We start from the raw sequence: 12,906 nt of genomic DNA, 5'->3' as shown, positions 1-12,906 counted from the left end.
GGTCACTGCCATCGCTGTGCCTTGTAATGTGGACAGAGAAGACCTGTAGCCTTCCTAGTTTCTGGAATGCTCTGTGCTTTGTTCTGTACTATGGGTTGTCCTAGGCACAGACCCTGCCCTTCAACATCGACAGCCAGGCTGGGTTGGGGGGCAAGACCATCTCATTGGAAGTAATTCTGAGCCATGGCATTTGCACCTTATAGAACTTAAGTGCTGGCAGGATTTAGAAGAGGCGACGTAAGGAAGCCTCAAAGAGTGAAGAGGGGTCTTCTGGAAAGAGTAGGGTTTGTGCAGGGTCTTAGAAGGCCAGGTAGGACTTGTGAGGGAGGAGAAGACAGATGCAGACATTCTAAACAGTGCAGAAAATGGGAGCAGAGACTGCGCATTTGCTTATTTGTTCACTGAGCAGATGTTAGTGAGCATTAGCCGTACACCAGCCTCTTGCTAGGGTGCAAGTGGTGCACGACTGTGGGAACAGCGGAAGTGGTCTCTATCAGGGAGTAGTAGCACGTAGGGGGCATCACTGTGAGGAACTGGGGCGGGGGGGACTCGAAACAGGTGAAGCACAATGGAGACAAATGAGACAAATCCCAGGACAAATGTGACTGTGAAGGGTCTGAGGCTAAGAGCCATTGGAACACCGTCAAGGTTTTTTAACTGGGGAGTGACCCAGGGCAAAGGGGTTTAAGGGGAGGAGATTAGATCCAGCAGGATGTATAGGTAGACAGGGGAGAGAAGAGAGAGAGGCGTGGAGAGACTAGGGATGGGGAACCTGGATCAGGGTATGAGTTGCAATGGGGAAAGGAAGAGGCAAGGGCCACAGGAGGGAGTCATTCCCCATGTGTCAGCTGTGACTCAGCCACCGAGCTGAGGCTGAAGACAGGCAGGCCAGCATATCCGTGCCCAAGTAGCCGGGAGGAAGGCAGGAGGGGGCCGGGGCCAGAGATGGAGGCCTGGAGGAGAGAGGGCAGGGAGCCAGGTTGAGGTGGAGGTTCTGCTGAGTCATCCAAAGGAGAAGTCTGGTGGGTCCCACTGGCCCTCCTGCACACACACTGTCCCGGCCCTGCTTGCTCCTGTGCAGGAAGGACTTAGCACCTTTGCATGTTCCCCAGAAAATATCCACTCTCACTGAGAGCATTCGTGAGCGATGTTGACTTTCCCTGAAAGTTTTGTGGGAAGGTTTTCCGTCACCTACCCCACTGCATACTGCTCAGAAAACTCTTCTTCCCCAAGTTCCTCCTGGCCCTGCCAGTTAGGGAGCCCCCTTCTTTCTGTCTGCTCCTGGCTCTTGCTGGGATTTCCCTCCACTACCACCCTCTTTAATATGCCAGGCAATTTTGTCCTTCCCCATCTTCTACTTCCAAACTTGCACCCAAACCCCGCCCTTTCAGGAAACAGTGGAGGTTGTAAGTATCACCCACACAGTTTTCTCTTGGAGTACTGTTCGAAGTCATTCAAGATAGAACCTTGTCACCATTCACATTTCATTCATGTGTTCATTCAACCAGTCTGCATCTAGCACCTGCCCTGGTCAGATTGGACAGGGGAGTGGGGGAGGAGGGGACACAGAATTGAACAAAATACAGACCCTGCCCTCAAGACCAGGTCACACACACAAGGTCACCCCAAGGTAGAGAGCCCCAGAACCACAAGAGAGATACAGACTTGGTGCTCAGGGAGTACCAAGGTGGGAGGGTGGCAGGGTCACCAGCCAGGGTCAGGGAGACGGCACTTGAGCTGGGCTTGGAAGACCTAGAGAGGGCGGTTTGGTAGTTAGGGGAGTATGGTGGCAGGGGGCAAGACATACAGCCTAAAGTCCCAAAACCAGAAGAGGGAGCCAGGAGAGAAGGTGACTGCTGGTTCCAGCCTTGCCCTTGAGAGATGCCTTGGATGGGCCTCCTGTCATGCCCAGCAGGCCCCAGGGCTGACCTTGCCACCCTCTCCCTCTCTGCAGACTGTGAAAGGGGGGTTTTCTGAGACGAGGATCGAGAAGCGAATCATCATCACTGGGGATGAAGATGTTGATCAAGACCAGGTATGGGGACGGGGGACATTGTTCCCGGTGGCTCTGCCCAGTGCCCAGTCCCTCCCATATTGGGTTACCCACGGGCAGCTGCCCTTGTGGGCAGAGATGATGTCCACTTCGGGCTGACCCTATTCAGACAAGAAGCCCTAAAGGAATGGATGTAGAATGAGGGCCAGAAGGAGCCAGATGACCTGAGCTCTGGTCTCTAACTATTCAACCACTGCCCTCCCTGAGCCTCCATTTCCACGACTGTACACTAAGGGGCTTGTTGGTCTACATGGTCTGTCTCGTAGTCGATATCCTATGGTTCCTCGCTTTGTTGCTCTTTTCTCCCAGGCCCTGGCATTGGCCATCAAGGAGGCCAAACTGCAGCATCCTGACATGCTGGTAACCAAAGCTGTCGTATACAGAGAAACAGACCCGTCCCCGGAGGAGAGGGACAGGAAGCCACAGGTAAGCCCTCTGAGGCTCCGCAGCCATGAGAGGGAGGAGGAAACAGTGTCCAGATCTTCTGAGGGTCATTTCCATCTGAGAGCCCATCAGGTGGCTTGGTCCCTAACACAGCTTTCATCCCCCATATTCCTGGTCTGTGGCTCAAAGGAGAGACGTGGCTCCCCCAAATACCACAAATCCGTGGGGGACCAGGGGGAGGAATGCTGGTTCCTTGGTTTCTTGGGTGTTTCAGGCCCCAGACCCAGAGAAGTAAATCCAGAAGCAGTAAGAACAGGGAGATGGGGGTTGGTGGCAGGTACTGAGGTGGGACAGCTGGAAGCAAGCATAGCCTCACTGGCCATTACCTAGAAATTTGAAGCCAGAAAAAGTCCCCTCAGGCCCAGTACCGCCTTCTTGTCCCTGAGTCTCTGCGTCCATCACAGGTCACTGGATGTTGCTAAGGGGGATATGATGACCAGAGTCCTCGATCCCATCTGTTTTGCTCGATTGCAAACCCTTGACTTCTCAGGCCACCTTGGGCCAGAAATTTACTTTTCTGTTTCCTTATGGGCGGACCTTCATCAGTGCCTTGCTGAACAAGAGAAATGTACTTTTCTGTTTCCTTATGGACGGACCTTCACCAGTGCCTTGCTGAACAAGAGGAAGGAGATGGGTACTGCAGCAGATAGGGCTTTTATCAGCCTACATTGGGTTGGGGGGGGGGGTTCAGGTCCCACTGGAAATCCACTGAATGTTATCAGACCCATAAAACAAAATCTCACAGACATTGAGTTGAGTGGTATGTAATATGATTCTATTCACAAGAAGTCCAGAAGTGATAAAAATCAGAATAGTGGTCAGTTCTGGGACTGACAGTTCTGGTATTGACAGGGAGGAGTCACAAGGGAATCTTTGGGGGTGCTAGAAATGTCAGCACCCTCTTCCCTGATGAATGAAACTGTGTTTTCTAGAAAAATACAAGAATGTGGATCACCACCCCCTTCATGTCAGAAGAAAAAGCACTGAAACATTTTCCTGCCACTTTGAAAGGCTGCCAAACCATGGTCTAGACTGTGCTGTCCAACAGAACTCTCTGCAATGATGGACATGTTTTTCTTGTACTATTCAACACACATGGCTGTGAGCACTTGAAATTGGCTAATCTGAAATCAGATGTGCTTTAAGGGTAAAATGCATGCAGGATTTTGAAGATTGAATGAGAAAAAAAGAATGCAGAATAGCTCAATAATGTTTATATTGATTACCTGTTCAGATGATAATGTTTGGATATATTGGGTTAAGTAAAATGTATTATGAAAATTAATTCCCCCTGTTTCTTTTCTTCTTTTTAGGGTAATTTAAAATTTAGAATTTTAATTTAGAAATTAAAAAATTTCTATCTAGAAGATTTTAGGAAACTAGAAATATCTAGAAAATTTAGAAACTATCGTCCAGAAAATTTTAAATTCCATTCAGGGCTCTCATTCTATTTCTGTTGGACAGCACTGCTCTAGAAGTGTAAGCTGGTCATGGGCGGAGCCTGCCTCCCAGCCTTCCTCAGACTTTCATGCAAATTGTCACTCTTATCCCCTCGGTTGTCCAATTATTCTTGCTCTTCATCCCCCACATCTCAGGGTGGTAGCGTAGGACACTTGCCACGCTGGTCCTGAGCTGACAGCGTCACCTGGGGAATACAGGTGCCAGAGAACTGTTGTCTCGGTGCCTGGGTGGCTCAGTCGGTTAAGGCGTCTGACTCTTGATCTCAGCTCAGGTCTTGATCTCAGGGTCATGACTTCAAGCCCCATATTGGGCTCCATGCTGGACATGGAGCCTGCTTAAAAAAGAAAAAAGAGAAGAGAAGAGAAGAGAAAAGAGAAGAGAAGAGAAGAGAAGAGAAGAGAAGAGAAGAGAAGAAGAGAAAAGAAAAAAAGAACTGTTGCCATAAAGTCTGATTTAGAAGGGCTGGACCGGACCTGGGAATCTTTATTTATACCCTGGTCTTTAGGAAGTCCATGAGCAGCCACTAATGCAAAGAATTCTGTGCTGGGAATCCGGAGACGTGGCTCCAATCCCAGCCATCCCCTCGTGGGCACTCACTTTCCTCACTTGCAAAATGAAGAGATGGGGCTAGCCCTTTCCCATCAGGGTCTTCTGCTGGTTTGTATGCTTTCCTAGAGTATCTGTCGTGCATTTCTCATACTTTTTCCTTTCCCTGTCTGTTCCTTCCCATCTTTCCCAGCGCCTTTCCAGCGGGTCCCCCAGGCTCCTGCCTTCCCATTTGCCTGGGCCACTCAGAGCTCTGGTCCCTGCCTCCGTGTCCTGACCACCTCCTGACCCCCGCCCCCCCGTGTCCTGACCCCGCCCCACTATGGAGCTTTTGATGTCTGCCCACTTGGCGGTCTCGTTTGTCCTCCTCACCTCTCTTGTAGTTCTTCCTTTGATGCCATTGTCCATGCACCACCATTCTCTCTCTGTCTCTCCTTCTGTCTCTCTCCCTGCTTTTCTCTCCTTTCACTCTCTTCCTCTCTCTCTTCCTCTCTCTTTCTTCCTTTTTCTTCCTGTCTCTCCCTCCCTCTGTCCCCCCTAAACCTTCTCTTACCTCTCCTTCTTGGATCCTTCTGTAAAGGTCACTTGTTCATGTTGCTCTGAAGGAGACAGAAGTTTCTCCCTTGTCTTTTCACCCACATGCTTTACCACTAGTTACTGCCAAGTAGGAACCACCTTTGACCCCTAATATAGTCAGACTCATTCTGGGGGAGAGGTCTTCTCTGAATTTGAAAACTCTTTTTAAGGTGTTTGAACTATATTGGTTTGATGGACGGATGCATCTTGGTATCCCAAGGAAAGATCTGGAATCCTGCAAACCTGGATTCAGATCTCAGCCCTGCCTGGTATTAGCCATTTGACTTTCAGCAAATTATTTATCTCAGCGGTTCCCTCATCATCTAGTTGTCAGCAACAATAAGCACAATAATAACAGTTGCTAAAATTTATGGAGCGCTTGTGCTGTTCTAGGCACCAGGCTATGCCCCTGATGTAAGTATTGTCAGCTGCTCATTCATCTCACAAATGAGAAAATGGAGGCTCTCAGATGTTAGGTGACCTGCTCACAGCCATGGGGCATGATTAGAGAGTCAAACTTCGTCTGTAAGACTCCAGAGCCCCCTGTGGTCTTAACCTCCTTAACCTCCTTCTCAGGGTATCTGTCTCATAGGGTTAGTGACATCATACATATACATTAGTTAGCACCGTGCCTGGCACATAGTAAGTGCTCAGGAAAAGCTAATTATGACTATTATTACTATTAACTCAAAGTAAGCCAACAAAATGCTGTATATTTGGATTCTGATGTAATAAACCGAGAAGAATAAATTATAATATGGCATTGTTCAGATGTCCCTGCCACTTCTGAAGTGTCTGGGCTTTTGAAGACATCTCACATCGTGTTTACACTGAGCTGTGGGACTTAAATCGCAGCCTGCCACTATAAAAAATAAAAATTTCCTCAGGTAGTTAGCAGAATTGAGTAGAAAGAACACACCCAGGCTTTGGAGGCAGAAACTCCTGGCTAGCAGTGGTTCCAGAGGAACCTCCCTGGTGTCCCTCCCTCAGTTTCGTTATCTACAAAATGAAGTTAATCTATAAATTGGAGCTGCTGTAATAATTAAACAACATCTGTGAGTGTCTTAGTTCAGGCTGCTGTACCACAATACCATATACTGGGTGGCTTAAACAAAACAGTACACATTTATTTCTCCCAATTATGGGGGCTGGGAAGCCCCAGGTCAAGGTGCTGGCCACTTCAGTTCCTGGGGCGAACGCTTTTCCTGGTTTACAGATGGCTATCTTCTCTATATACCTTCACATGGTGGAGAGCAGAGAGAGAGGGAGAGAGGGTCTCTCGTGTGCATCTTTTTATAAGGTAGTATGTGAGGGCTCCACCCTTATGACCTAATTACCTCCCAGAGACCTCCACTTCCAAATCCTTACACTGAAAATTAAGGCTTCAACATCTGAATTTTGGTGGGGGGAGGACACACAAATATTCAGTCCATACAGGACAGTGTCTCACACACAGAAGGTGCTCAGCAGTGTGAACCTGCATCCTTATCTTTTGCCACATTCAGGGATTCATGAGCCCTGAGAGAGACCATAAGCTTTTGCCAGCAGCCTGGGGCACAAGGCCCTATCTCCACACAGGCATCCATCTTGCTGGTCCAGCCTCTCTTCCCTCCCTGAACCCTCCAGAAACATTTGTTCAGACTCCAGTGGACTCTTGGCCTTCCTGTTCCTCCTCTTTAAAGTTCTTGCTGTGAGTGTGGAAAGCACACCCGTCTCACACAGGGTCTTTTCTCTCCCTGCACCTCACAGTCCTGATGTGAGGCTTCTGCTCCATCTTCTACTGGCCCACCTCCTTCAGACAGGGCCTGTCTCCTCAACACTGCCAGCAAGAGGGCAGCCTCCACCCAGCGTCCTTACCTTTAAGATTTTGATCAAATGGGAGAAAAAAATTGACCTATTTCAAAGCAGGAGTCTTGTGTTCTAGTCTCAGTTCTGCCACCAACTCACTAAGACATTGAACCCTCTGGGTCTCAGTTTTCCCATACGTCACATAAGCCGCGAAGGATTTTGTTTATATGGCTGCATTAGCACGTGACCATACGTGAGTGGCGAAGGGCAGGAATGATACTCCACCTGTTAAATGGTTTTGGGTAGTTGCTGTGTGCCACGCACAGTGCTGAGCATTGAAAGACAAAGATAAGTAAAAGGCAGCCATTGCCCTCAAGGAGATCAAAATAGAGTGTGGCTAAGTTAGCAACAACAATAGAAATAATAAGAACAGTCAGTGTTTGTTCAGCACTTCCTATTTGCTAACGCTTGTTTTGAATCCTGCCTATAACTGCATGAGGAAGCACCCGTTTTGCAAGGGAGCACCTGAGGCCTAAAGAAGTTAAGAAACTCACCCAAGATTGCAGAGCTCATAGGCCATGGAATGGGATTTGAACTCAGGCAGTCTGATTGCATAGCCCACGCCCTTCACCACAAAATTTTGGAGTCAAACTTGAGTTGGAATCCAGACTCCAACTTCTTTATTTAAATACTTCTCCCTGGGGTTTAATCCTCAGGACACACAGGCCCATGGAGACCAGAGAGGAAAACCAAAGAACATCTACAATTGCAACTAAATAGTTCTTAGAATGGGAGAAGATAGGAAGAAAAGGTGAATCGCGTGTGATCTGAGCTTCTTAGTGTTAAAGGAAACTTAGACAGATTTCCAGACGGAAGAGAAAGATACCACCTTCCCGGAAACAAACAAGCAAACGCACATGGGCTCTGGAGTCAGACAGATGTGGGTGCAGGTCTCAGCTGCCACTTACAAGCTGTGTGGCCTTGGACAAGTCACTGTATCTTCCTGAGCCATAATAAAGGGCATACAGGAAAGGCAGCTAAAACAATCCCTTGCCACATATCTAAAGATGAGTGACCAAAAGTTACTAATATTTTTTTATCCTCCTCCTCTGTGTCCCCTTCCCTCCCTCCCTCTGGCTGTAGGAATCCTGACCTCTGTGAAGAGATGCTGGCGTTTCTGGTCCAACCCAAGCCAGAGAACCGTCAAGAAGGGGCCTTCATTCTGGATTCTCCGACTCAACACCGAAGTCCCAGCTGTGACGTGCTGTCACCGAAGAGGGACTGGGAAAGGAAAAGCATATATATATAGATATATATAGATATAGATATATATACAGGAAACACCGCGTCCTTGCACTGCTGCTGGGGCTGGCCGAGCAGTCGGCCAACAGCAACAACCAACATCTGAACGCCTACATTTCCTTTGCAGACACATTGAAGAATTGGTGGGACTTTTCAGGAAAAAAAAAAAAAATTATGACAATAATCTCTTGCTCCCCCTTTCGAAGCCCCATGGAACGCCAGAAGCAAGCCAGACCACAATGATTGTAGGAGTCCAACACGACCCTGGTTCTGCACGTTACACTGAGCGGACAAGCATTCCATTTGTCCTGCGGCGTGTTGCCCACTCCAATGCAAAGGAAACACTTCTGCAGCAAAGCAAGAGAAGTCGCAGCAGCAAGACACCCACCGTCAACCATTTGCCGAGAAAGAAAGAAACCCCCCCCAAACCCCCACTCAGAAAGGAGGAAGAACACTGGATTGTTATTTTTTGGGTCTTGACACTGGGCTGCAAAATCCACCTTCCTTTCTTCCACCTTCCCTCCCCCTGACTCACGTGTCTTTTGGTCATTTCTGTCTCGGCTGTCTCCTCCCCCTCCCCCCCGCTGCGTTCCCCCCCCCCCCACCTCCCTCTGTCTCCTGGTCCTGCTAAGGGCCACTGCAGATGACTCTGGTTTGAAACAAGAAAAAGAAAAGAAAGCAAGAACAGAAAACCCAGCCACAGGAAGGGGAAGTAGACATTTTATGTTTATGGGTTCTCATTGAAGGTGCAGCTTGTAGGAAATGTGTATGGATGTGCTTTTAAGTTATGTATATTACATATAACAGGAAACAAATATTAAAATAAACAGTGCTGGTAAGTATGAAGCTGACATTTTAAAATTATAATTATCCGACTGTGATTGATGTATCCCAAGGTTCTTAGATCTCCCTGAACCGGCCCAGCCAAGGAGACCAGGACTCTGGCTGTGGGTTGCTCACAGTAGGAGCTGACGGTTCGGTGTAGTAATACAGTGTGTGGTATTTGTAACTGGTTGATTGGTGGGGAGGGGTGGGGTCCCCAGATGGAGGGGCAGGGGTTTGGCAAGAAGGAAGAAACACAGATGTAGCCCAAGATGCCTTCTCCCCTCGGGCAGTAGCCACCAGGGCCTGGTCTATGCTCAGGTGTGGGGTCCAGAGTTAGGATTCTGCTACCTCCCTAGGGAAATTGCTTCAGTTTTCAGTCTTCTCTTTTCTTTCTTTCTTTTTTTTTTTTTTTTTTTTTTTTTTTGGCCACATGTCTTTTCCCTGACCACATTGTGACATCTGACTCCCCATCCAGAGGGAGGTGATACCCCTGGCCGCTGCAGAGGATGGTGGCTTTAATTTGGCTGTCTGGAGAGTCTCAGCTCACTCTTATCCTCTGCCCTTCCACATTCATTCTCTTCCTTCTGGGCCAAAGCAGCCATAGAGACCATGAACACAGGGCAGGCTCTGATAGGTCAAAACTGCATTTCCAAAGGCTTTGCCTGCCCCTGAATGAGCTGAGGGTGAAAGGTGTTGTTGCTCAAAGGCTCCATCCATGTATAAGACGCTGGCTTCAGAAACCTCCCCTTCAGCCAGCATCTGAGCTCTGAGCCTGTATCCTCGGAGTCCCCCAAATTGCCTCCAGATCACAGAAGCTCTTGGAGAAAGTCCCATCAAAAGCTTGGCATTGACCTCTGGCACACATGGTCTTTCCCAGGCTTGCCTGCCATGAGCTGCTTCTCTGAGCTCACGGAGTCTTCTTTGGAGGAAATGTGTCCCCACTACACTTTAATTTCTCAGTCCCGTCTTATCTCCCCAGTCCCACCGCTAAAGCCGTCATTAAATTCATTCAACAAATATTTTATTTATTGAGTACCTACATGTGCCAGGCAGTATCCTTGGGCTGAAGGAGAGAATATGGGGGAGGGGAGGGACCCGGAAGTCCTCTGAGCCAGCCTTACATCTTCAATCATGGCTTGCCCCTCTGAGATTCCCACATTCTCTCCGAGTATTGGCCATTGCCCAGCGATACCCTCCAGAGGGCCCAGGCTTACTTACCAGTCACCCCAGTGACTTATGTGCTTAGTTTGCTAAGCTGGTGCTGACCTGAGGCAGGACAGGAAACCAGAACAGCGTTTGTCTCTGTGGGCAAAAATGGGACAGAGAGCAGGCAGGGAGAGTCCTGCACCTGGGGCTCAGTTGGCAGATTCAGCCACATCCTGCCAGGAGCAAGGCTGGTGGCCCGCTCCAACTTCCCCTGAGTGCGACAGCTCACTTTCCACGCACCAGGTTCTTTTTACCATCCTGGTGGAGAAGCCACAGAACCTTCCCTCCCCGCACCCCACCCCCTCCCCCTCACACACACCTTGAGAGCTCCCATTCTTTTTGGGCCATGAGCCAGAGTGGCTCCACCCTCCCTGAGCCACCTGGAATTTGGCTCAGGCACCCCTGCCAGGCGTCATGACCACACTGGTCACACCATGGAGGGAGAATATTGTTCTGGGTTCTACACCTCATTATAAGCCCCTGAATGTGTGGTTTCAGGGCAGGGATGAAGTGACCAGATTTAGCTTGTGGGCCGGCCAGGGTTTGTGGAGATCTCCATCCCATGGATGTTGTGACCTTCCTTCCATGGAGAGGCAGGCAGTGCCACCAGGGAGGAGGGGAGCTGCAAAGCTAAAATCTAGGGCACTGTTTCCTCCCCATCCTCCTCTTCATAGGGAATATAGATGTTTGTCTTGTCTGCCTTCAACCTACTTTTCTTTTTTTCCTTTTTACATCTCTCATCGTTTCTGTGCTGCCTTTCCACCCAGGAGACCATGTAGCAGAGTGGAAAATGTCCTGGAGGGTATCCTGGCTCAGCCATGTGACATTGGACTAGTCCCATCCCACCCCCATCCCCTTTTGGGCCTCAGTTTCCCCACTTACAAATGAGCAGGATAAACCAGAGGCTCTCCGGGGCTTTTCCCAGTCTGCTGTCATACAGATATTCATTTTCTCTTATTTTGCTTTCTCGGGATCTTTTCCATCTGAGGGTACAGGAAGTGCCAGGACCTGTTTTCAGTTTTTGAATCCTGCAAGCACATTCCAAGACTGGCCTGCAATTGCATGAGCAACATCACTCTAAATAATTTTTTTTTTCAAAAGCACCTTACCAACCAACTGCGATGCTGTCCTGTTCCTTTTTACTCACACCCCTCCCTCCCCTCTTGTCCCGCGCTCCCCCACCTCAGTGCTCTGTGCTGTATGCGTGTGCTCTCTGTTCTTGTATACTCAATAAAAGTGAAATAAATGTGTTTGATGCTGAACCACAAACTGTCTTGGCATCTCTCTCTCCCTCTCTCTTTCTCTCTCTCTCTCTCTCTCTCTCTCTTTCTGTCTCTGACCTTGGCTACGGGTACAAGTTGGCATTGTGGGAAGGGCTAAAACTAGGATGGAGAAATCCCAACCTTGAACACTTTCATTCAACACATTTGCCCTTTCCAGTGTGGCCCATGTCTTGGGTTAAGTTCTGCAGGCATAACAGCAAATAAGACAACATTCCTGCCTTCCAGGAACTCTCATGCTAGTAGAGTGCAGGAAACAGATGACACAACAGTCAAGCAGTCAGAGACAATTCCAGAGTGATTAGCACCGGGAAGGAAATGCACAGAGGAAGGAGATGGTTGCTGAGGGAGACCACTTTAAGTAAGGTGGCCAGTTATGGCCCCCCTGCAGAAGAGCTGCATGAAGAGAAACGTCCAGTAAGGTGAGGACCTTGGGCGAGAACATGCTAGGCAGGAGGAAAAAGCACGTGGGCCCCAGGATGAAGAGGGGCTTGGTGTGTGGAGGAACAGCATGACCCATCCTCTTTCGAAAGAAGACCACCTGCATTGGGATCTCTTCCTATAATCCTTCTCCGTGGGAGCCTAGCAGATAACGTATACACCAGTCCCGAGCTTCAGCCTTTGCCCACCGCCATATATGTTGCCATATCCCTATATGTGCCACCATCCCATTATCGACTTCTTTCTTTAAACTGACTCTATAAATGTGTATGTAAAGGAAATGATATTACTTCATAAATGGAAAACTAGTGTCACTTGCCAAAGAAATGAGGTCTTCATAAAAATAAATGCAAAAATATAAAATTAAAAAATGCAAAAATATAAAATATAATTTATGTAAAACTTAAACTCACTCCTTGGACTGCCTGAGTTGCATGTACCACACTTTCCTTTTTACTCTACTAGGTGATTCACCCCAGACCACCTTTCTTTATTGCCCAAAATCTTACAAGTGAGAACCACTGATAATAATTGGATGCATTTTGCATGGTGCCATTTTGCCCCCACCCCCACCCCAGGGAACATTTAGCAATGTCTGAAGACATTTCTGGTTGACACAACTGAGGGGGGTTACTGGCATCTAGTGGGTAGAGAATAGGGATGCTCTTAAACATCCTACAATGCACAGGACAGCTCCCACAACAAATAATTATCTGGTCTGAAATGTCAATAGTACCAAAGTTGAAAACCCTGATTCGGATGGAGATGTGACCCACAAGGTGGGATTCCAGGGCCACCATCTATAGCTTCCATGCCCATAATTCAGTGCCCTGGAGTGTCTGAGAAAACAGTGAGCTCAGCTGGAATGGGGAGCTCTGAGACCAGACTGTGGAGCTCAGCACCTAACACTGGGAATAAGGAAGCTCAGAGAGGGAGCTGAGCTTCTTCGTGCAGGAAATGGAACTGACACAACAGGCTGAGATT

At 48.5% G+C, this 12,906-nt stretch overlaps 1 protein-coding gene across 19 annotated transcripts in view; it reads left to right on the top strand.

The window, feature by feature from the left end:
* EPB41L1 (erythrocyte membrane protein band 4.1 like 1) overlaps positions 1-11,470 on the top strand; it is a 55,813-nt gene extending 44,343 nt beyond the window's left edge. For 18 of the 19 annotated variants that reach the window (XM_045053675.1, XM_045053672.1, XM_045053670.1 and 15 more), the window contains 3 exons: positions 1,955-2,035; positions 2,363-2,479; positions 3,430-3,782. In XM_045053675.1, the coding sequence (XP_044909610.1) occupies positions 1,955-2,035; positions 2,363-2,479; positions 3,430-3,528 (297 nt within the window). In that variant the 3' untranslated portion in view covers positions 3,529-3,782. Of the gene's footprint in view, positions 1-1,954; positions 2,036-2,362; positions 2,480-3,429; positions 3,783-8,011 lie in introns of those variants that run through there. The other variant, XM_019826561.3, reaches the window with a different exon arrangement.
* The last annotated feature ends 1,436 nt before the right edge of the window (positions 11,471-12,906 follow it).

The sequence above is a fragment of the Felis catus genome, chromosome A3 (assembly GCF_018350175.1).
Source record: "Felis catus isolate Fca126 chromosome A3, F.catus_Fca126_mat1.0, whole genome shotgun sequence".
Classification (NCBI taxonomy): Eukaryota; Metazoa; Chordata; class Mammalia; order Carnivora; family Felidae; genus Felis; species Felis catus.
This window is presented reverse-complemented; position numbering and strand designations above follow the sequence as displayed.